General features: G+C 54.2%; 1 protein-coding gene across 3 annotated transcripts in view; it reads right to left on the reverse strand.

Annotated features, from left to right (window-relative positions):
* Positions 1–1,754: 1,754 nt before the first annotated feature.
* Positions 1,755–25,104, reverse strand: part of NFATC1 (nuclear factor of activated T cells 1) — a 91,391-nt gene continuing 68,041 nt past the window's right edge. For all 3 annotated transcript variants that reach the window (XM_055559641.1, XM_055559643.1, XM_055559642.1), the window contains exon 10: positions 1,755–6,738. In XM_055559641.1, the coding sequence (XP_055415616.1) occupies positions 6,689–6,738 (50 nt within the window). In that variant the 3' untranslated portion in view covers positions 1,755–6,688. The remainder of the gene's footprint in view (positions 6,739–25,104) is intronic.

A 25,104-nucleotide genomic window follows, 5' to 3' on the forward strand; every position in this document is an offset into this window, starting at 1 on the left:
TTCTTCCAGGTAAAAAGCATATTTGGCAGCGAAAGCCGTTTTTCAGCCTCTGTTTGACGCTTTCCCTTCCGATTAAAATTATATGGGGCCCCAAGGCATATCTGGTGATCGCAAGTCACTCTTGGCTAGACATGCAGCTTTTACGTGAATAGCATTATTGTTATATGATATAAAACACAGGGAAAATGGAAGATTGACTACTTCTCTGACTAAAATTTGGCCTACCAAAGAGGCTTTGAAAAATCAAGCGTCAGAACATCTACTTTCAGCCAAGATGGGCTAACAGGGACCAAATTTACCCTCCACTGACAAGAGTGAAAAATGGAAAAAATATATGAAACATATTAGGCGTTAGCCATCAGGCAGCGAAGAACAGTGACCCTGATGGGGGACCCTGTGACGGCCCAGCCCGTGGCCTGCAGGGGGCTTCCAGGCCGTGCGTGGGGAGGCGGAGCCTCGCGGGGTGAGGAGCTGGGGTTGGAGGGACTGCCACAGCTGCCGGAAGAGTCAAGGCATTACCCCGAGGCGTGAGCTGCCCAGAGGCGGTGCTCAGAGACCCGCACGGCTGAGGCCTCATGCACACAAGCGCAGGAGGGAGTCCCCTCAGGTCTGGTGAAGAGCAGAACCCTAAAGAATTACAGGCAGAAATACTCAGAGCCCACACCAGGCTGATGCACGGTGTGCATACTTTGCAGGACACTAGGGAGGATCCTCAGAGGGCTTTGCTCTGAGAGTGGGAAAAATTAGCCACAGACCATGTGTTGCTCTGGTTCCATCAAACATTTATAAGCTGGGAAGACCCAAAAGGATCAAATCTTTCCAAGGGACTTAACTGCTTCCCAGAACAGGCATTCATAAGAAACAGAACATGAGCCATGCTCAGTGACGCAAAAATTCATGTTTGATCTCTGACCCTGGAGAGAAGTGGTAGAAGATGCAACCCAGATGAGATCAAAATTGATCAATGAAAATCAACTAAAAATTACACCCATCATGGAGTTATCAAACAAGGATATAAAAGCAGTTTTTATAACTGTCTCCCACACATGCAAGGAGTCAGAGGGCAGAGAGACATGCCCAGAGAAAACCTGCAATGAAAGCTCTAGCGTTGGGGCTGAAGGCACCCTGAGTCACAGCAATTAGTTGCTGCGGAAGAGGACGAAGCACAAAAAACTCCGCAACGTAAAACAGGAAAAGTCTGCAGAAGTGAGTGCTGTGAACTGTGGGTGACTCTGTGCAGCCTCGGGTGTGTGATCAGAGCTGTGGCCGGAGGGGCAGAGACACTGGAAGAGGTTGTGGCTGAACTGCTCCACTTAGATGAGAACTGTGAATCCACAGATCCTGAAGCCCAGCTGACCCCAAGCACAGGAGACCCAAAACGCACGTGAGGGCAGGGGTGTGGAGGCCCCAGCTCCCGCCTCCCATGTGGGGCTTAATCTTCCCCTAAACAGATGCTTATCAGTGCTTTTCCAATGGAAAAAAAAAGGAGGAATGGCTGCTGAGGACAAACGCCGTGGTTATCAAGTCTCGACAGTGAGGTGCAGCCCTACAGCAGCCTGGAGGCCGTGACGCTTTAAAACCTGTGGTCACAGCCTCCAATAGACGGCAGCTGCTAGAGACAGAAGATTCTGCGGGGTGTGTGTGAATGTGAGTGTGGTATGTGTATGTGGATAAGAGTGTGTTTGAGTATGTGTGTGGTATGTATGTGTGCAAGTGTGTGGGTATGTATATGTGAGTGTGAGTATGTGAGTGAATAAGTGTGTATGTGTGTCTGGGTGTATGTGTGTCTGGGTATATGTGTGCGTGTGTGTGTCTGGATGAGTGTGTGTGTGAGTGAATGAGTGCATGTCTGGGTGTGTGTGCATGTCTCTGTGTGAGTATATGTGTGTGTGTATGTGTGCGTGTGAGTGCGTGTGTGAGAGCGTGTGTGTGCAGCTCTGCTGGCAGGCTGGTGCACATCAGCAGGGAGGTCCGTCGTGTGAGACGCCTGCAGCAGCTCGGTTCTTTCAGAAACAGGGTGCGGCAGTGTGGCCTCCGCAAGGCTCTCTTCTCACTCTTGTTGTCTGTACGTGTGAAGTACAGACACGTGTGATCTGGGGCCTGGCTGGCACCACCTCAATGACTCAGACGCACAGCGAGGCCCCAGTTCGCTGGCAGGACCAGGGCGGGTTGACTCCACCCAGGAGGCTGGAGGCAGACAAGCAGGAGCTGCCTTCTGCTGGGGCGTAAACGAGCACTTAGTCATCTTAGCGCTAACTTAATTTTTTTGGCATAAAGAAGTATAAATATGATGTGCTTCACATATGTGATTCCAAATTAGGTTAGTGATCCACAGTCTGTCTCAGGGATGGATAATGTAAAAATTGAGCAAGGGAAAGCAGTTCTTCAAAAAGTAAAACACACAATTGCCAATTTACCAGGAATTCCATTCCTAGGCGTTCCCCTGGAGAACTGAAAACAGGGATTGGAGCAAAAACTCATATGCGAATGTTCACAACAGTGTTACTCACAGTCGCCAAAAGGTGGGAGCAGCCCAGATGTCCGTTGCCTGATGGACACATGGTGTGGTCCATCCACAGAGTGGACAGTATTAGGCTATAAGGAATAAAGCTCTGATAAAGGCCTTTTTGTGGATGAACTTGAAGTCACTGTGCCTCGTGAAAGAGGCCATGTTGTTCAAGTCGGTTTACGAGAAGTGTCCTGAACACAGATTCACACAGCAGAATTATCGTGGTTCCCAGGGCCTGGAGGAGGGGGTGGGGAATGACTGCTCACGGGCGCAGGGTTTCTGGGGTGAAGGAAGTTGAGGTAACTCAGCACTGCGAATGCACTAAATCCTGGTTGTACGCTTGAAAGCAGCTCATCTCATCTTCTGTGGATTCCCTACATCTGGCCCTCTTTCCTCAGCTTCATCTGCTCCTGTTTTCTCTGTCTCTCCTTTCCAAACAACCCAAATGCAGCTTATTTACAGCAATTTGGAACCTGTTTCTGAAGGAATATGTAATGAGAGGGGTGTGGAGACCCCTCCTTGCAGTGTTGTCAGCCAGGGCCCTGCACCCTGGCGATTGGCAGAAGCAGCTGCCCCATGGGCCCTCCTTAAAACTGGGGTGGGGCCCACACGTCCCGGGGTGGGGTGGGTGGTCTGTGTGACAGGGTGGAGGCTGCAGGGATCAGGGGACACGTTCGGACAGAGAGGGGTCTCCCACGGCGACTTCTGCTCGGGTTGCACTGGCTACAAGGAGAAATTGGATGTCTATCAGGTTTTTTCATATCGTCTCAGGCTGGGGCAAGGGTGGAGTTGTGGGAAGCCCCGGGGAGGAGGGGGAAGTCAGCAGACGCCCCCATTAGGCTGCCCTGCGTGTCCCATGTCAGTGGCTCCTGGGCTGCACCTGCCCAAGTTCCTGAAGGGCCAAGGTCACCCAGGACAGTGAGGGAACGTCTGGGAGGTGACCTGGCCTCCGGGTCTACACACCTGAGCAAAGCACGGTAGCTGCCTGCCAGAAACAAGTGGTGGGGTGCTTTCCTTCTTATTCAAAAGCAACATGAAAGAAACGAAAACCAAGTAAACGGGTATTTGCAGAGGCCCAGCCTCCTCTGAGGGATTTCCTGGTGGCTCAGATGGTAAAGAATCCACCTGCAATGTGGGAGACCCGGCTTCGATCCCTGGGTTGGGAAGATCCCCTGGAGAAGGAAATGACTACCCACTCAAGTATTCTTGCCTGGAGAATCCCATGGACGGAGGAGCCTGGCAGGCTACAGTCCACGGGGTTGCAGAGTCTGACACGACCGAGCAACTTCACTTTCACTTTTTCAGCCTCTTTTGCAGAAAGGCTGCATAACCATTGTTATGAAGGTTTTTGTTTCTGGAATATACAATGCCATTGTTGGGAGTGGGGGTGGGCTTACAGAGACTCACTTTGAAAACTAAGCGCGTCCTCCAGAGACGTGGCCATGAGCTGTGACCTCCTGTGTGCCCTGTGGCCTCTGGGATGCGCTTTGGGACCCAGCTCTCCAGCTGAGTCCCGCGCTCGAGGCCACCTCGTGCTGACCACCAGCCGAGTCCTCCCACGGTCCTCCCCCACCTCAGCCTACCCAAGCATCTTCGATTCCCTGAGCTCCTGTGGACATTACCGTTGGGCTCCCTTCAGACAGCACAGAAACTGGGTGGGACGGACTCTTGCTAACTACTCTGATGAGATTTTTCTAGGATTTTAGAAGATCCCCTGGAGAAGGGAATGGCTACTCACTCCAGTATTCTTGCCTGGAGAATTCCATGGACAGAGGAGCCTGGTGGGCTACACTCCATGGGGTTGCAGAGCTGGACACGACTGAGTGACTGACACACACACACACTGCAAACTCTAAACCTTCTGGCCAAAGAAACAGGAATTCTTGAGTTTGAAAGACCTGAATGCAAAACAGTATTTCCGCAATTCAGTGCGCTGAGCCCTGGAGTGCCCCCTGGAAGCTCCTGGTGCCACCCTTGTCTTAGAACCAGTTGCTGACAGTCCCTACCCGAGCCGGAGTAGGCGATGTGGGTGGGGAGCCGAGACAGCCAAGCCAGGCGGCCAAGGGCTCGTCGTGAAGCTGATGGCAGGTCAAGTGTGCGTGTGGGAGGCCTCACCCGGCTCTGCCTCCGGACAGAAACGTTGGCAGAAGCGGAGGTGCTCTCCACGGGGCCCAGAGAAGCATTTCTGACATGCCATCTAAGCACTGGGGACGCCGCTCACATCCACGCCTCCCAGGCTGGCCTTCCTGACGTGTAAGGAGGTGAGAAAACGCCTCACACGCGCAGCTGGACGACGGGAAGCCCTTCTACAAACACAAGCACACGGACCTACGGCAGAAAACACGCTTAAGAACAAAGAGGATTTTTCCATGTGTGGAATGAATCACAGTCTGACTAAGATGGTCCAGCAAAAAAAAAAAAAGAAAAATATTGCTTTATTGGATCTATTTTCTACCTACAAAGAGAGCTAACACAGTATCAAACATCTCCTTTCGTGTCTCCCGAGAAACGTCTCATGCAATTCCTAGGAGGCTAAATGCAGGACGGGGCTCCAAGCGGGGTGAGGGGGGCGGGGCGGGGGCGCTATGTACAGGAAGCCATATACCGTCAGCTCTTCACAGTAATGTGCAAATGTTACAAATATGGCTTTCAGGATTTCGTTTCTGTGACTTTAAAAACAAGTAAGACATAGTCATACAGAACAACATTTTAAAAATAATTCTTTCCGTGGGAGAGCGCCTTCCCCACTGAAACGCTTGAGTTTGGGGACAGGATGCGTCACCTCCCCCGAGGGTGCAATTCGGCCACGTTCCAGCAGGGGGCGTGAGTTCCTAAGGCACAGTTATCAGGTTAAAGGTGTTATCATTAAACCATGCTTTTTGGTTATGTGAAACAACAGGTCGCGGCTAGCAATAACGCGTAATAAGCTGTCATGGGCACAAAATGCAGCAGTAAAGCTCACACTAACCTACATTACCAGAAACTAGTCTGGAAACACTAGAGTCACCACGTGGTACAACGCTGTTTTTGGTAATGGTTTCTTCAGATGAAGCTGTTAAAAGGCTTTTGTGAAACAAGGATCTTACAGCGGAACAAATATATTACACTCCTTCTGTAACACTATTTACAGTTCCTTTCCAATTCTGCCGTTTGGTAACAGCCGATATCATGGATGCACCTTTCCTGGTTCTAAAGTGCTTGGTTAACTGCAGGAGACCCGAGACGCAGACCTCCCGGGGCCAGGGGGCGCCCCCACGGACGTGGCTATGGGGAGCTGGATTTTGAGCCTCGGGTGTATTTTCCAAAACGGATACTGGTTATTGCTGACACGGACGCCCTTGCCGGGTGGAGACTGAATGTCACCACGTCGGTTATATTCACCATAAATATATGCCTATATATGTACACACATGCAAATACGAGACCTATCCCAAGACAGAGAGATTTCTCTTTTTGTCCAGTAGCCTATCTTGTGCTATTCAACTTACCTGTGCTATGTTTGAAGCCAGATTAAAAACAAAATCCTAACATGCTACAATGAACAACCCTATGGTCTGAGTAACACAGGGGAGGGAAGGCAGTCACGAGATCTGAGATGACACTTTGGAGCAGTTCTGAAACACGCTGAGTAAGGCAACAGAATTGTATGTTACAGCCCAGGAAGAGGTGAGAAAGTAGGAAACGTGCCAGGGTTTCCTCACAATGCCCAGTCCTGCAGTATTCTTTTAACTTATACAAAGGATAAAGCCTCGTGACGAAACGTCCTACAGCTTCTGCTCCTACAAATGCCCTCCTGGGAGCCACATCAGCGCTTGATTCCACAGTGCCCAGCCGCTGTGGTCGGCTGAAATAAGGCACTTCCACTGAAAAATCCAGGGTGCCTGAAGGGCGCGGCTCGGGGCAGCCGCCATGTCAGGTTGAGGCCACGAGGGCAGCGTCACGAGGTCTGTCTTCCGTGCTCCCCCCACCCACCCACTTTCGTTTCCTTCTTGAGGTGACTTTCCTTCAGAAGAGGGATCGGTCCTTCCTTCCTTGGGCTACTTCTTTGCACAAGTGACCTGAGCCTTCACTGCGGTGGAAGCTCCCAGTGGTACCAGGTATGGATTCAGTTTGTTGACTCAGAGTCATCACCGTGGAACAGATAGACACCACGCAGCCTCTGAGAGTCCACGCTGCCAACTACGAGTGGATGTTGGTGCTGGAGAGGTCATTCCGGATTATCTCATTTACTGTAAGAAAACAAAAGTAGAGAGAGCATCAGAGAGACAGGACTCCACACACAAGTTCACGTAAACTTGTGAAACTGACTGAAATCCCATCAGTCAGTTATGTTCAGCCTGTGAAAAGTTGTCCCCTGAGAATGAGTCCTGAGCCGGCAGGACACGGCTGCCCCAGACCCGGGGCTGTGACAGCAGGGCCAGTACTCGGGCTGAGACCAGGGGCCTGCGTCAGGTTCTGACCGCTGAGCCGGGGCAGGGAGCCGTCTGTGCTCACACAGGCTTGAAAAACCAACAGATAAACACCGGCCGTGGAAGCACCGCTTTAGGTCCACGCCCCGTGGGCCCCTCGCAGCGGCCTCGTGGTCAGTCGGCTCAGGGCAGTTTGGGAAGGAGGGCTGACTGCCCGGCCTGAGCCTCCCTTTGTTCGGGGCTCTTCCTTCACCTCTGTTCCCTTGTCCGTGTCCACCACCGGTCTGTGATTTTTGGCAGCCGGGGAGGAAATGAGCGGAGCTGGCAGAGGCCTCGGGAGGGACCTGCAACCTCCCTCCGTCCGCCCCCACCCCCGACGGCACGTATGGGAAATGTCACCGGGAGGCTGTCGGCACCGCTCGCAGGGCTCAGAGGTGGGGATGTGCTCGCGTCACGGAACTGCCCGGGCTCCCCTCTGCCGGCAGATAAACCGTGTGTTTCTGCTGAGGCCCCGGCAGGCCGAGGGCGGCTTCCCGGAGCAATCAGTGGGGTGTGTTTCCGAGCCCACTCCCTTCCCTAAACTGCTTTTCAACACCCCCATACCCGCCAAGTATTTTTAAGAATAACAATAATAAAGCACAGTGGGGAACCAGGAATTGTGTCACGGGAACCGACAACAGAACTTGCTGGCCCTGTGGACCCCGGAGCTGGGCTCCTCCCGAGGAGGGGGACGTGGGGGGTGGGGGTGCCAGGCAGTGGCCCACAGGAACACGCCCGGACTGACAGGGCTGTCCAACAGGTGGTCACGTCCTCTGCCGATGGCCCTGGCCGCATGCAGGAAACGCTGGACAGGCGGCAGCTGCCTCCACAACCCTCGGCCAGTGCATCCTCGGCGGGCGAGGCCACATGCCCCTGCCTTGGCTCACGGGTCCCCAAGGGCTCGGGGCAGGGAGGGCGGGGTGGGGGGGGGTGGACACGGGCCCCCGGGCCAGCAGCTCCTCCGTTTCCTCCAGGTTCGGCCTCTGTGCTCCTAAGTCTACTAAGTCTAGTCCATCTCTCCCGAGCGCTGCCCCGCAAGGTCATTCTGACAAAAGACAGCCACAGGACCCGAGTCTCTCTGAGGTTTGGTCAAGGTCAGAATGGGCCTCAACTGCACGCAGGGTGTCTCTGCCCCAGGGCAACGCGGAACATACGAGAGAGAGAGCGAGCGCGCGCATTCAGAGAGCGTACGTGGGGAGTGGAGGGGGAGCCTACGTGCAGAGTTGTGTGGCTGGGTGGAAGCTGGCGCGGATGCGATAGCGAGCGTACGTGCGGCGCGGGGCAGGGGTGGGGAGCACGGAGGCGGTAGAGCCCGTACGTGCGGGGGCCGGCGGGCATCCTGTGGCAGCACGGGCACGGAAGAGCCGTTCACATTGTCCTCACTGGGCACCGGACGGCTTACGGGGCGCTTTCCTGACCATCACCTCATTTTGTCCTAAAGCAACCCAAGGCCAGGGGCCTGGTGGGGCTGCCTAAACTTTTCCGAGAAAAGAAGCAGGTTTGGGGCCACGCAGGTCAGGGTCTCTCCCACTGGGTGACAGCTACCACTGAGAAAGGGGAACGGAGGCAGTGGGGCCAGCTCCATCCCAGAACAGAAACCAGCTGTCACGCCTCAAGCAAAGATTTCACAGTGGGAACAGTGGTCGAGCCCACCTGAGGCGGGCTGGGGGTGGAGGCCAGTCACACCACCCAGAGTCCGGCTCTGCCTTCCCAGTTTTAGGAAAATGGAAATCTCAGAGCAGTCTAGTAAGATCAGGAATAGATGGCTGAAAAATATCTGATGGGCAATAATGACTGGAACTGGGAGGGAGAGCTGAGAGGTAATATTGTTGTATAGTTGCTAAGTCATGTCCGACTCTTTGCAACCCATGGACTGCAGCATGCCAGGCTTCCCTGTCCTTCACCAACTCCTGGAGCTTGCTCAAACTCATGCCCATTCAGTCGCTGATGCCATCCAACCATCTCATCCTCTGCGTCCCCTTCTCCTGCCTTTAATCTTTTCCAGCATCAAGGTTTTCTCCAATGAGTTGGCTCTTTGCATCAGGTGGCCAAAGTATTGGAGCTTCAGCTTTAGCATCAGTCTTTCCAATGAATATTCAGGGTTAATTTCTTTTAGGATTGCCTGGTTTGATTTCCTTGGTGTCCAAAGACTGTTAAGAGTCTTCTCCAACACCACAGTTCAAAAGCATCAATTCTTTGGTACTCAGCTTTATGATCCCATTCTCACATTAGTACATGATTATTGGAAAAACCATAGCTTTGACTATATGGACTTTTGTCTGAAAAGTGATGTCTCTGCTTTCTAATGCTGTCTAGGTTTGTCAAAGCTTTTCTTCCAAGGAGTAAGCATCTATTACTTTTATGACTTCAGTCACTGTCCATAGTGATTTTGGAGCCCAAGAAAACCTGTCACTGTTTCCATTTTTTCCCCATCTGAGGGTAAAAGTGAGGGGTTGGGAGGCAGCTCTGAGGGTTAGTAAGGCAGCCAGCGGAGTAGCTGAGAATCTTTACTCAGGGTTAGAGAGACCACAGGAAAAATAACATCTGTTTGACGAGATAAAAGGGGAAGAAACCTAAGCGGTGGGCTTCCCCTTTTGCCTACTGGGGCACCTGAACCTTTAAGGGGGTGCCTGTGGTGGGGGTGGGGGGTGTAGTGAAGATGCATATCCCGGACATTCTGGGCCCAGAGAGGAGACCAGTGCAGGGCTCTGCTATGAGTGAGGCCTGGTCCCATGGGGAGCCCCCAGGAGAGGCTCAGGGGCCAGGGTGGGAGCAGAGCTCCTGCCCATCACCATCGGCTGGGGCCTCTGATGAGCCTCCTGTCGACATGCCGTTGGCTGGACCCAGCGCTGCCCATGACTGGCAAGGGCAGGCTGGGGTCACAGTGGGTCACTCCTCTTAGGAACAGACTCAAGAACCAACCCCCACCTCTCCACACACCCTCCTGCATCTTCCCTGAGCACTGCGGCCTGAGCCGGGAAGCTGCCCAAAGTAAAGGTGGAAGACCAGCAACCCCCGGTGGATGACGCTTCCCATAAGGGTCCCCGGGGCTGAGGATGGGTGCTCAGACCTCACTTCCTTCCACAGACACAGTTTGGGTAGGAGCCCTGCAGGGAAGCCATGATGGCCCTATTTCATAGATGGATAAAGAAAGACGAGGTCAGGGTAGGGCTGAGGTAGAGGGGCCCCGACGGAGGGTGGGAAGCGGAGCATAGGGTCCTGGGCCCGGTCCTCCCAGCCACGACTTCCTATCTTCCCTCCGTGAGGTCATGGGTCCGAGCCCGCATCAGGCCCAGTCCCGGGGCTCTGTGTGGGTTATTTCGGGGGTGGCTTTCTCTCTTTGATATGGTTGTGCCAAAGACACCTACGGTTTCCCACAATGTCTTCTCTCTACTGATAATTTCCATCTTCTTATTCAGCTTTTCCACCGACACAGAGGTTTTTTTTTCTTTACAGAAGTATTTTGAACTGCAGGTAACATGTGACCCTCCCGGATCGTGAGGGACCTGAAAGAGGAACCTTTGCTGTGTTTCACGTCAGATTGTCCCTGCAACAGGATGTGGTGAGCTGTTATACCACAATTTAATAAGGGTTTTTTCCCTTATATTTAATTTTTCTCTAAAATGCTCCCGAGGTGGAAACAATTGTTTTTTTTTCTAAAACTTATGTGGCAGTTTGAATTGTTGTTTTAATCTGGGATATAGACGCAGGATGTGTATATCTGATGTCCACACACAAATCCACCTCTCTATAAATATGGGATTGAGTGAAAAGGAAGTTAGCATTTTTTTTTAAAATACCAAAACTAACATGTACAAAACACAGGCATAGTTTTCACCTGTAGTTGACTAACACTGGTGAATGTTAACTCTATCCTTCCTGAAACCATAGAAAGATGTCTCTGCTATTCATAAGCGAGTGTGCAAATTCACTAATAAGGTGAAAAGTCCTTTTAAAGTAAACTATTTGGCTTTTGACACCGCTTTGAGAGTAGCTGGCATCAGAGCCTGCTGTTGTGCTGAAACACCATGGCTCATCCCTGCGGTTTCCCCCGTGGGCTCCGTGTGACTATCTTGAGAACAGAGCAAACCTAAAAGGAATTGCGAGTCTGAGTAGTTTTTTACATATTTCTCTCCTTTCAACGTCTGACCTTTAAGTAAATGTTCCCACGTTTCTGAATTCTTGGTTTCTGAATGCAACTACAGATCTCAAGACAGATCATAAGGAGTGAACAAACTATTTACCCAACTCCTACGGTTAGTTGCTAAGCCCTTGCATGTGTATTATTCTTGATCCTGCAGCAATCCTACGGAGGTAAAGGTGGGGAGGCTCAGCTATCCCGGCCCTTGAGAGAAGGCGAGAAGCTGAGACCCTGACCTGGTGACCTCAGCCTGGGGCCGCCCCTCCCCACCTGCACACACTACGGGTCTGGAAGCTTCGAGACTGCTCCCTCGGGCTCCACAGGGCCGTGTGACCTGCTCTTTCTCAGTCTTGACTATGAAAGTCAGAAAGGCCGGGGAGATGCACACAAGGGTGGGGACCCTGACAGCCAGGCCAGCAAAGCCCTGCTCGCCCACCCTCCTGCAGGGTCGGCCCCCACCAGGCCCTCTCTGCCCCTGACTCTCACCGTCCTCACCCGCAAGGTGCTCAGAACACAGAGGCCAGGGAGGCTGTGTGAGGCCACAGTCTCTCGTCTCCTTTTCCGCAGCATGTTTTCAAAACAAAAAATCCACACCCACCCACCATCACACATACACACACAGTACAGTGTTTGAGCCAGAAAGACTTTGTCTTTCGTTTTTCCTGTATTGCTTTTCTATGCTTTAGAAACCTTTTTTTTAAGGGAGAGATGTTGCAGGCGACCAAGGAATCCACAGGGTCTGTGTGGTGACCATTTCCCCTGACCTGGAGGAGCCGCACGTGGGCTGCCAGCCCCGGCTCCCACACTGTGGGCAGCTGAGCCTGGTGCCTTCAAAGGGGTGCTGTGGGTGCGGGTCCAGTGCCAGGAGGGGCCCGCCAGCGTGGCCTCAGAAACAGCACCACGCCCCCGCAGCAGTGCCTGCACCTGGCGCGGACAGGCAGGGGGCTCTGAGAGCTGCTCCCGCTCGACGGGCTTCTCGCGGCTCCAGCAGGCTCTACCCAGTTTTAAGGTCTGACATCCAAGTGGCAGCTGTCCACCATCCACATGTCCCTCCTGCTTATGGTCACCTCTCACTCCCACGGCCCCGAGGTGGCTCCTCATCGCCAGCGTCCCCACCTTATCTGTCCGAGACTTTATCACCAAGTGCTCCACTTCCTACCCTAAGTGAAGACGCGGTATGTGTGCTTCTGGGTTTGACTCTAAATATCGGGACTTTGAACGTGGTGATAGTAGTATCACTTTGCTCTGAGAGAGGAAAGAATGAGTACGATGGAAAACCCAGGGTCCTGACACCAGCAGGTCCCCGAGACCCCAGGAGATACAGGACAACACATGATCAGAGTCAGAACACAAGTGTGGCAGGGCCAGGGCTGCACAGGCCGCCGGGGCGTCCTCCCCCAGCCCCCAGCTTCCTGAGGGAGCGGCCTGCCCCCGGGGCCTGAAGGTCCCGCGGTGAAGACGCGGGCGTGCCTGAGGCCCTTCCCGCCCAGTGAATCGCTGACTCCTCAGTCTGGTCAGATGGAGAAACAGACCCCTCCTGGACTCGAGTTCTGTGCGCGGGGGACAAGCGAGGCGTGACGCGGTGTCCCCCAGCCCCCTGGGGCGGTTACTGTTCGGATCGCCGTGGACGGGACCAGGGGCGCAGGAGACGCACCGGTCGCCTCACAGCGCGGGCTGGCTCACCACAGCCTGCGCCGGGAGGCTGGCGGCAGGGCGGCCCTGGGGTCTGGTCTGTGTCCGCGCAGCGGGACGGTGGCTGAGGAGGCCCCATCAGCCTCGCCTCTGGCCTCCACAGAGGGAGCAGAGCTGCTCTAGCGCCTTCCAGGGAACTCTCAGTTACCGACTGCCTGCCGGTAAGAGAGAACCCGACCGGCTGTGTGAGGGGCGGCCGCCCTGCTCTAAAGCCACTGCGAAGCCTGGGTTCAACCACAAGACACAAAACGGGACGCGGGACCGGCCCCCTCCGCTCTCAGTTTCCACGTTCCTGATGTCCCGTGTGGACCCCTGTGCTGTCAGAACAGTGCCCGTGCAGGTTTCTCAGGTTAACGAGGACATCGCCACGTCCCCGAGTGGGTCACAGACACCAGCTGGTTTCTCGCTGGACGCGGCCGCAGTGACACGCGGGGCAGCAGCCTGTTCACGCAGGCGGTGGGCTCTGCCCTCCTGCTGCAGGGGCCCTGGTGGGCACAGGGCGGGAAGGGCCAGGAGAAGCAGGGGTCACACGCTTCCGGCTGTCTTCACACAGCTGTCACCCCGGCCTCTCAGGCCCGGGTTTGGGCTCAGAGGGTAAGAATCTAGCTCAGCAATGTTAACCTCACCACACAGTTTACTCCCTGCCTTCAAATCAACTTACTCAGAGAAGGACCATACCTTACAAATACTACTTTCGTGTCAATTAAAAAAAACATTATTTGTTGATATAATGCCTAATTACACACCTGTGTGTGTGTGTTAGTCACTAAGTCGTGTCCGACTCTTTGTGATCCCATGGACTATAGCCTGCCAGACCCCTCTGTCCATGGGATTCTCCAGGCAAGAATACTGGAGTGGATTGCCATTTCCTTCTCAAAATTACATACCTAACTACATACACTTTAAAACATCTCTTTTTTGATAGTTAGGTTAGTTCCAATAAGGAATCAAACTATACTACGGATTTTTAAAAACTCACAATATTTATCTACTGCTACTTAGCAAACTAGTCAGCCCAGCAGGCACACTGTCATTCTTTCCGTTTCTGGTTTTACAACATGCTGTGATGTTGGTTTTTTAATGAAGAGAACTGGTTCTTTAGAGCATCACTGTCCTTTAGACAAGAGCAATATAAAAAACAAAGAAGGTCTTGGTGACTTCCCCAAGGGGTTCCCACAGAATTCTGTCCCCATCCCAGCTGGAACACACCAGCCCATGCTGTACGAGTTCCCATGACTTTCCATCAAAGCTCATGATCAAATTAAATATGGTACATAAATAAATATATGGCACAAGAGCAACGATTACTTCTTCACTCCATCTTCCTCCAAGGGGCAGAAAAACACACATCCTTCTAGAGGACAAGTCATCAAAATCATTCTTATTTTTAAGAGAAAACCAAAACAGCTTTCTAAAAAGCAAAACAAAACAGGAAGGATATTCTTTCCCATTCCTATAACTAAAAGATAATTTAAAAAAGTATTTGCTAACTTTACCAGAAAATGCACCTTTGGCTAAAGTTAGTATGTAACCTAAGAGGATGATAATTTAGGTGGACAGAAGCAGAAACATCTCAGCCGAATCTATTCTTAAGGAACTAACTTCTAGGAAGTCTCCGGATCATGTTTGCTGTGCTTGCCTGCAAACCTGGTGATTCCTGGGTAAGAAAGCCCTTGCTGGTGGCTGTGCGTCCTTGCAGACCTAAGGACGTTCACTGCTGTGATTCCGTCACCGATGGGATGGATGTGTCCCCGTTTGTACTGGACACAGGCAGGCACACTCGGTTGTCATTAAAGGCATCTCTGTGGACTTGAGCTAAGCCAAGGGCACAGTTTAGAGAGCAGAGGCACCAGGGGAGTGCGTGCCCCGTGCAGGAAGCGTGAGGTGTGGCTGCGTGTGGGTGTTCAGTTTCCTGAGAAGAGGCGACCTCGTGGCAAGTCCACCTCCCTCACAGGTGGGCACTGGTCAGTCTCCCAGGTCCAGTGGCCTCCGTGTCCAGCGTGACCATGGCTGGTCCACCCATAGCCCCTGTCCCTCCGTGAGGAGGGGCCGCCCTGCAAGACTCTGGGCTGAAAATGGTGATTTTGCCACGTGCGCATCACAACTGTCGTAATTCTGAAAATGCAGTTGGAACAGTACTAAAATCATTCTTCACTTTTTCTTTTTTTCCAGAGATGCTTTGTGAGGCAGTGGAAAATAAAACAGTTTCTCAAGTTTCATTAAAAAGTAAGTTCTCGTGTTACCTCGGGTGTCCTGGACCTATTTCAGCCTTCACTTATTTTTATCTTTTTAATCATAATAAGCCACTGCCACGGGGCCTGCTATTTTTGGAAGGAGAGAATGGGACAGTGGAGGGGCTGGATGACAACAGTCACGGTTTTAATAAAACATGACCCTCCCAGCTGGATGTGGGTTGGCCCTGACAGGCACCTCTGTTACGCGGGACTGCCAGCCATTAAAACAGAATAATTGTCCTGCCTCCATGGCCGCTTCCTCATTTAGCCTGAATACTCCAAATAATGCAAATGGCCCGTGTGGAAACTGCAGCATCCATGGGGAGTGGGGGCCACGTGACAGGAGGGTCCCCGCTCGCCCCTGGCCTCCTGCTGGTGTGTGCGGTGGACGCCTTCCATGTGACCCGGGCCATTATTCTACCCTTGCCAAGCTCACTCCGCGTTGCTCACTGGGGTCATTAAACCACCGGCAAGCACTTTTCCAGGGCCTGCTCTGTGCCGCCGGGGGACACATTGCCCCAGTGATGAAGTTCCTATTCCGACAATTAACAGAGTTGGAAAAATAAAAAAAATTAAGAGACCCGTTTAATTAAAAAGTAAAATTGAATAAATGGAGCTGGACAAGGAGCCGCTGTGGGTTTGGCAGGCGTGCCCCATCCCTGGCTTTGGGAGCTCGGGCCCCCTCCCCAGCTGCAGGCACCCCTGGACCCACGACAGCCAGCCAGTCCTTCTCTGTGGGGCAGGGGAGGTGGTCAATGAGGTCAGAGGTGCCCGCTCCGAGTCTGGGGCTCTCGGGACCGCCCGGCACAGGATCCATGACCTCCCAGCCGGCGCCAGTTTTGGTCAGAAGATGCCACCCATGAAAGAAGCTCGGGGGACCTGGGTTCGCAGGAAGAGAAAGCCCGCCTCAAAGCTAACCGTGACCTTGAACTAAGCCGTCAGCCCTCCGAGTATCAGCAGTAGGTCTATCAGGTGTGACTGTGTCTGCACACGGCGGATGAGAGGACGACTGCATCTAAAGGCAACACGGGGCAGAGGGGTGACTGCCGCTCTCCCTCCCCAAGGCGGGGAACCCAGGGAGGGGCCAGGGGCCCGCACGCTGCTCCTTCTGTCCCATTTCATAATGAAGCACCAGGGTCAGGAGGGAGCCGGGGACAGGCAGACCCAGCACCCACCACCCCACGATGACCAGCGCCACGAGGGCCTGCACCCTGCTGGGCCATCACCCCACCACCCTGCTCGGACAGGCCGCCTGCCCCGCCCGGCCCAGGCCCGGTGCTCCTGCCACCCGGGGGTGCTGTGTCGCCTGAGCTCAGAGGGGCAGACCCCGAGCCCCACCCAGGCCCACCGAAAGCTCTAACAAGATCCCAGGGACCGGACATGCTAAGCAGACCCCAGGGACTTGGTTCGCACCCACGAACGTCCGGGGAGCCCTGGGCTGGCCAGGGGGCAGGAAGGGGAGCAGACAGGAAACCTTTTGGGTGCCACGGAAGAGAAGTCTCTAGAGCGGCTGTGCTGAAGTCCACACCCACATCCCTGTGGACAGAAAAGCATGCTTTCCTCACCTTCAGAATATTCTGAACTATCGTTCAAATCTCTGAGAAGAGGTTTTTGTGCTGCAGGCCCTGGGCTGCCCGTGAACAGACAGCTAAGAACTTCTGGCTGCTCACTGGGGGGCGAGGCTGGTGGCAGGGGTCCGGCATGGACCTCTCACCTGCTCACTGGGCAGTGCCCCTAGTTCAGTGTCAACTAACGGTCTCGGAGCTCCCAGCCCCCCACACTGGGCACGGAGGGGTGGACGTCCTTGTCTCCGAGGGTGCAGGCACGGCTGCTACAGGCAGCAGGCCCAACCTCCTGGCTCCAGAGTCCCTCCAGAACCTCACCAGGCCCAGGCAGGTCCTGAATACCATAGCCGTCACGTCTGCCTGCGTCCCCACCCCGGCTCGGGCCCAGCTCGCACAGGGTGACCCGGACACTCAGTCCCGCAGCCAGCCTCACCCACTAACCCCTGACCTCCTCGCGGCACCGAGCCCACCTGGAGGGTCAACTGTACCCGAGTGCTGACAAAACCCACCGACAGCAGAACCTGTTTGCCCATTGCATAAAGATCAGATCCATAAAGATTTGGACAAAAAAATAATAATAATAATAACCACAGAAGGCATGAAGGAAAAAGTGCAACACCAACTTGGTAATCGATGCTTAAACTCCTAATTTGGAAAACATTGGAAAGAGAGCGAAGCAGGAAGGCAGAAAATTCGGGCAAATGAGACAGGTCCCATAATCTTCAGGACATATTGACCCTGGAGTAGGAAAAAAGCAAAAACCAAGATTGAATTTTTGTATTGATTATCTAATTATTAATCTTTATAGAAGCTATTCCAACACTGCACATAATGAGTAATTCATCAAAGTATATTAGGTGCCATGGAAGTTGCCTTCAGTATAAAGGGCCATTAAGTTTCTTGTAATTGCACATTACTGGAGCTTTCCTCGCTCTAAATCAAATCAACGGGACCGGCACACACGCACTCTAATTGACTCTGTAATGACGCCATGCCCCTGGTGGCCACGAAAACGAGCGGCCTCGCCACTCGACCCCGGCCCCGCGGCCCGGTCTCAGGTCTCCAGTCCCATGACCCCAGGCCCGCGGCCCCGTCTCAGGTTGCAGCCCGCGGACGAGCGCGGCCAGGTCCCACACCCCTCGGGGGACTGGGCAGGGGATCTCCTGCGTTTCCTTCCCGAATGGAAAGGTCGCCCAGACTGAGGACTGGGCAGCACGGGGGACCAGGGACCCTCCCCGCAGAGGGTCTCACAGGCTGGTTTCTGGAGGAGGTTCTATCAGTTGACCTTGCCTGCACTTGACAGATGTGGAACCAAGGCTGGAAATGTGTCCCCCACGCTGACGACACTGCACTTCCTGTGTGACCCAGGGATGCCACTGGAGGCAGAGAAGCGGCAGCCCCTGAGGCTTTGCTCCATCTCTGCTTCTTCTGAAACGGCCTCCAAGTGTCCCAAACCTAAACCTGGATTCACCGGCCTCTGTGACTCATGGGCAGCTGCTAGGGCGCCGTCTAGAGCGTGGCTCTGTCTCCCAGAATTGTTACTTATATTTTAAACACTGTTTAACCTGCTCTCCCTGACTGCACTCTAACTTCCCTGGGGTGAGGCATCTGATCCGGTCAGGTGCCTCGACTACCCTGCGATGCCCAAGCAGAGCCAGCAATCTGCAGACACCGGTTGATTTCTGTCCTCTTTGAAAGTTGGATTACTCTCTTCCAGGAGCCTCACCAAGGCTGAGTCTGGGCCCCGCAGGCCTCAGAGCTCTCGTTCTCCAGCTGTGAAGTCATGGCCACAGTAACTTCACAGCATCTTCCTTCTGTGGGGCAGAGCTTGGAAACTTAGCATTAATTCCTTCTCTGTTTATCTAAGTTATATTTCTTTTTTTTTTTCCAGAAGAACACTTTTAAACATTAATTAATTAATTTTTGGCCACGCTGGGTCTTCGTTGCTGCAGGCAGGCGTTCTCTAGTCACAGATACGGGGCTGCTCTTCGCTGTGGTGCTGGGCTGTGGCGCATGGCGCTCTAACGGTGGTGCCTTCTCGTCTTGGAGCGCGAGCCCCAGGCGCGTGGGCTCCAGCGGCCGTGGTGCACGCGCTGCAGCGGCCCGAGACCTGTGAAGCCTTCTTGGCTCAGGCATCCAACCTGTGTCCCCTGCATTGGCAGGTGGATTCTTAATCCACTACCACCAGAGATGTTCTATCTAAATCTGATTTCTGAAGAAGCCTTGATATAGCTCTTCAAAAACAAAACCAAAGAACCAGCATGTGGAGAACAAGCTAGGTAGGGTATTTGCTCACAGTCAGTGTCAGCTCAGACTGAAGGTCACTGAGGCCTTCCAGTGGCTTCTGGATGGGTCGTGTCTATACCCGAGCTGTGCTGGGCCTTCACATGGGATTCAGACTGAGCTTCAGGATAAATTAGGGGCCTATTTCCATCACAGGGCACGAAGAGACCCGAGATGAAGTGACAGGAGTTCTCGAGCCAGGAGTGGGGCTCCGAGCTCAGCACCTTCCCGCTGGTCATGGCCCCTGGTCCACAAATCATCAGACAAGCTCACTGCACAAAAGCATGGTCTTATCCAAATACTCTATAGATTCAGCAAGCCCTGGGTCAGGAATCCCACAAGTTTCTGCAAAGCCTTGTGGTGAACAGGGGTACAAACTACTGGGATCCAAGGGCATGTTTCTAAATCCACGGGTCCTCTAAGCAGCCAGGAACAGGGAGGGCTCCGTGAGGGAAACTCCTCCAAGGATCCTGCATTTCTAAGTCTTCTCCTTACTCTACCAGTTAGGAAGTGCTGGACGGCATCTGCAGAGCGAGGCTCGCACCCCACGGCCCCCTTCCTGCCCTCTGTGTTGCTGGGTCTGGGGTGGGGGACAGGCGGGAACCCACTGAGGACCTCACCACCCCAGGCAGCCTAGGTGACCTCAGCACCGGCTCTGAAGACGTGAGTGATGGTGGTGATTGGACACCTCGAGCCGACCGATGGTGGCCGGGGGGCGTCAGCATGCGTATGGCTCACAAGTCGTGACTTCACAGCCAACCTGGGCTTGCGCAGAGAGAAACAGGACGCAGTGCAGAAGAGCGTAAGGCAGGCGAGGGCAGGGGTGCGATGCTGTGAGAGGCTGCTGGAGATCCCAGGCCACAGCCCATTCGCAGGAGCCCACCTGGCTTGTCGGGTTAACCTGTCACCGAGTTTCCATCCGCACACTTCTCTGCAGCTCATAATTCTGCAGCATGGTGGCAGGAAACCACGTACAGGACAGGGAGCTGGTGTGTGATCTGATGGGAACGACTGTCTCCATCTTGGTGAACAAAGGAGGTGTCATAGCTCGGGGGTTACAGGCGCAGGTGTGGGGGGTGATAGGCGTGGTGGGGTGTGACCGGTGTGTGTAGGGGTGACAGGTATGTGGGATATGATGGGTGTGTGGGGGTTGATGGGTTTGTGTGAGGGTGACGGGTGTGTGTGTGGGGTGACGGGTGTATGGAGGGGTGACGGGAGTGGTGGTGGGGTGACAAGTGTGTGTGGGGTGATGGGTGTGTGTGGGTGACGGGTGTGTGTGTGAGTGACGGGTGTGTGTGTGGGGTGACAGGTGTGTGTGGGGTGACGGGTGTGTGTGTGGGTGACGGGTGTGTGGGTGACGCGTGTGTGTGGGGGTGACGGGTGTGTGTGGGGTGACGGGTGTGTGTGTGGGTGACGGGTGTGTGGGTGATGCGTGTGTGTGGGGGTGACGGGTGTGTGTGGGGTGACGGGTGTGTGTGTGAGGTGACAGGTTTGTGTGGGGGTGACGGGTGTGTGTGGGGGTGACAAGTATGTGGAAATGACGGGTGTGGTGGTGGGTGACGGGTGTGTGTGTGGGTGGGTGACAGGTATGTGGAAGTGACGGGTATGTGTGGGGGTGACGGGTGTGTGTGGGGGTGACAGGTATGTATGGGGGTGACAGGTATGTGGAAGTGACGGGCATGTGTGGGGGTGATGGGTGTGTGTGGGGGTGATGGGTGTGTGTGGGGTGATGGGTGTGTGTGTGGGTGACAGGTATGTGGAAGTGACGGGTGTGTGTGGGGGTGACTAGGGTGTGTGGGGGTGACTGTGTGTGGGGGTGATGGGTGTGGTGGTGGGTGACAGGTGTGTGTGGGGTGACAGGTATGTGGAAGTGATGGGTGTGTGTGGGGGTGATGGGTGTGTGTGGGGTGACAGGTGTGGTGATGGGTGTGTGTGGGGTGACAGGTATGTGGAAGTGACAGGTGTGTATGGGGGTGACGGGTGTGTCTGGGGTGACGGGTGTGTCTGGGGGTGACAGATATGTGGAAGTGATAGTGTATGTGGAGGTGATGGGTGTGTGTGGGGTGACGGGTGTGTGTGGGGTGACGGGTGTGGTGGTGGATGACAGATGTGTGTGGGGTGACGGGTGTGTGTGGGGGTGACAGGTATGTGGAAGTGACGGGTGTGTGAGGGGGTGACAGGCCTGGGGGGGGGGCTGCCAGGCAGGGCAGAGGGTGCTGTGCTTCGCTGCCTGGACAGTGGACGGGTGCTGGAGGACAATGGCCTGTGCTCCCAGGGCCGTCTTCCAGCCAGCAGAACACCGAGGTGACAGGCAGTCTCCGAGATACATGATTTCAGCTCCTTTCTTAAACTAAAATGCCTTAAAGCTGCCTGCACATCTCCCCTCCAACACGGCCGGGACGCTGCATTTCCAGCGTGGCTGCAGACGGCCCTGTGCCGCCAGAGCATACACTCAGGTGGCGGCCCGCGGCGGCCTCCTCTGCTGCCACCACCGCTTTTCCTCTGACCGACCGTCTGCCAAGAGGAAATCACTTGCTGCCCTGGGAGCCTGCGAATCCCAGAAAACAATCTTAAATCCACAAAAATAATTGAACTTCGCTTCTACTGAGCCGCCCATTCCATTCTGATTTTTATTACAATGTCAACAAGAGTTTAATTTGTTTTAAAGTTTAGGTTCTTAAACCTGAGTGATATACGGTAGTTTACAGCTTGCTGGCAACAGCTACTGTGGACAGAAAAAAAAAGGAAAGTGCACAGAAAGGCGATTCTGAGTCTGATGCTGTGAAAGCCAGGAGCCCGGCCAAGAGCAGCAGACAGCAGGCTCTCCCGCAGCCAGGATGGGGCCCCGACACGTGACGCGGTCTGTCCCCTCCCGGCCAGTCTCAGTCTGGGGACAGCAGTTATGAGGAAATGCCCAAAGTGTGGTTTCTCTCATCAAAAGCAGCCAGGTCACCTTGGTGCTGCTGTCTTGCCTGGGCGCCATCCTAAAGACGACCCCAGAGGAAACTCTTGAGGGGAGGAAGCGGCCCCCCCGGGTGTCCCCTCAGGTACCTCCCCCTTCCAGGTGTCTCCCCACCGGCTGTCCCCACACCCTGGGTGTCCTCCTCGGGTGTCCCATGTACCCCCATTCCGGGTATCCCCCTCTGGGTGTCCCCACCATGCTGGGTGTCACTCCCAGGGGGTCTGTCCTGGGTGTCCCCCAGTGTCCCCGCCCCCAAGTGACCCCACCCTACCAGGTGTCACCCCCCAGGGGGTCCCCCCTGCGTGTTCCCCCAGTGTTCCCACCTCTTGGGTGCCCCCCCGGGTGTCCCCACCCCAGTGACCTTCTCATTCACCGATTTTGGTCTGTGAGTTTCCTGTCTGTACAGAACGCTCCGACCTCACTCACACTCACAGGTGAGAAGTTAGCTCCCGAGGTCGCTGCTGGGGCCCTGCCCAGTCTCGGCTGAAACCTCCGCAGAGACACGGAGTGGCCTGCAAACCAACCGGGCTCGGCACATCGAGAGAGGATGGGGAGGCCTGAGACGGGCTGTCCCCGGAGCCCCAGGGGCAGTAGAGGGAGCCGGCCAGGCCTGGTTCACATCTGGATGCCAGGCCTACCCAGCCACACCTCCCTGCTTCCTCCTGCCAGGCCCGCCGGCCGGAGCCGGGGCATCATGGTGGTCTCTCCACGCTGCCCAGGGCGCTCCCAGGCTGTATCTGGAGAGCGGCAGCTGTGCAGCCTGATACGGTGAGTGGGGAAGCCTTCCCGGGGAGGGCGGGTGGGCTGGGGCTGATAAGGCCCCCCGCCCCAACAAGGACTCATCCAGCACTGTGCGCTCTGCTTCAGAGCAGAAGAGAGCCAGCCCCGGGTTCTGGGCGATAACTGTCCACGTCCTCTGGAGGCCGGCGCGGCCCATTGTCTCAGGACCAGGCTGTGATTAGTCGGGGTCCCCTGGGCCTGATAAGGGCGGATGTTTGAGAGGGGGGATGGACCGTCTTTATTCTTAACTGTGTGGAAGCGTCCACTTTGTAATCTGTAAGGAAGGAAGAACCCGGTGTCAAAATTCAGACTGAAAAGGGTAAAGGGGCTTAAGGCTTTGTGCCCAGCCAACGTGAGGACCCACATGGCTCACGCTTTAAAGAGAATCCTTTATTTACTAAACTAAGTGATGGAGAAGCACACATATTTTTATTCCCCAAGAGAAACTCTGCTATCAGCCTTATTTTGTGTCATAAAAATATAGAATTTGTGAGTTTTCTCCCATCGCGTCTGAAAAAGGGCTGTGTATGTTCCACACACAGAAGCAAACACACACGATGCACACATGCCTTCACTTTCAAAGCACTTCTCTCCTTTGGCATTGAGTGTTTTAGCAAAACCATATGTAATACCAGTGACGCTGCATGAGAGGCCAGACCTACAAACATCCCCAGGCCGGGCTACCTCTCTGGACACCTTCATATAAATGGACCCACATAAAATGTGGTACTTTGTGTCTGGCTTTTTCACTCCACATGTTTTCAAGGTTCAACCATGTCCTACCACGAATTGGTACTGCATTCCTCCTTGTGGGTACGGATATAGCACACTGTTAAAAATCTGTTCCATGGATGTTTAGGTTGTTTCACATGTTTGGATATTACACACAATGTCGCTAAGGACATTTCTGTGCAAGTCTTCATGTGTACATACGTGTTCACTTCTCTGGGTAGATGTCTGAGCGTGGGATTGTCGGGTCTTCTGGCAAAGGCACGGCCCAAGTGACTGCACTCCTTATATCCCCACTGATAACCTGCCAGAGTTCTATTTCTCCACGTGCTCTCCATAAGTTGCTACTGACTCTGATTTTTCACAGCATCTCTCATGGGTGTGAAAAGGCATCTTCCTGGCATTCCCCAAGACTAATGATGTTGAGTATCTTTTCATGTATTTATTAGCCATTCACGTATCTTCTCTGGAGAAAGGTCTACTTAAATCTCTTACCCAGTTTTTGACTAGGCTGTCTTATTACTGAGATATGCAGCTTTTACATGTGCTGAGTATAAGTCCTTTATAAGACACTTGTTTTGCAAATACATCCATCTCGCACGTTGCTTGTCTATTTTTTTGGCCATGCCACACGGCTTGCAGGATCATGGTTCCCCGGATCAGGGATTGAACTGGGCTGTGTGGCCACACTCCACGGAGTGGGGGGAGGGGAACAGCCCCGAGTTACAGCACCACAGATCATTTCCCAAGGTCCACTTTCCCTTGAATAAATGCCTTCCAGTTTGCTCTGCCTCTGGGTAGTTGTCAGGTTCTGGAATAACTGATCTGAAAGTTGTGTCGGTGTTTTTACTGCTTTTAGGGACTGATATCTCACCAAGGTCCTCTCTTCATCACTTTGGAAGTCCTGCCTCTCCCCCAGTTCTCCCTGGGTCATCAAAAAGTGCCTCCACTAATAACAGGGATTCTCTGGGGAAGGAAACACATGCCACACTCCACACTTCTCTTTGGCTTTCGAGGCGAGTCCACACATGAAAGCTAGACTCCTGAGCAAGAATCTTTGCTCACTGCATCTTAATGACACAGCTCGACCTCAGGGGGCCCAGAGCCAGCACTGACATAGGGGCTGGCGGGCGGGTCACGGCGGGCCCCGGTTCTGTCCCTGCTGCACTCCGAGCAGCTCCCGTGACACGTCTCCCCGAGCTTCAGCCTCCCTCTCTGAAAGCAGGGGCTGAACCGGCGCTTCTGCCCGCTCAGGGCTGCTGTGAGGCGGAATTCGTCAACAGAGACCATATGTACCGTCACTCTGGAATGAGCCCAGCCCACACGCTGGCACTACTCTCGTCACCTGGGTTTTCTGTGTGCTGGTGATAGTGGGTCAGGTAGGACACACACAGCTCTGATGGGAACACAGGTTCTCGAACACCATCCGTCCGGGTTCTTCTCGCCTGGACCCGGTGGACGGCTGTGCCAGGCAGTCACTGTCCTTCAGGAATCCACATGGAAGGGACATTCCTGTATCAGAAAGGTCACTCAGAAGTGCCACACACTGCTGGCCCTCTGCCTGGCCCTCTAGGGCAGGGCAGCCACGCACCTACTGCTCTCGAAAAGACAGGCGTCCAGCAGATTTAGACAGGACCCTCCGGCCCCGGTCACCACTCCTCAGAGACCCCAGGCCTGACTGCCCGTCAGCAGCGAGGCTTCTGAGTACCCTTCCCCTGGTGTCACGCTCTGGGGACAGAGCACAGCCGTGTGCCAGGCATG

Source organism: Bubalus kerabau, chromosome 21 (assembly GCF_029407905.1).
Source record: "Bubalus kerabau isolate K-KA32 ecotype Philippines breed swamp buffalo chromosome 21, PCC_UOA_SB_1v2, whole genome shotgun sequence".
NCBI lineage: Eukaryota > Metazoa > Chordata > Mammalia > Artiodactyla > Bovidae > Bubalus > Bubalus kerabau.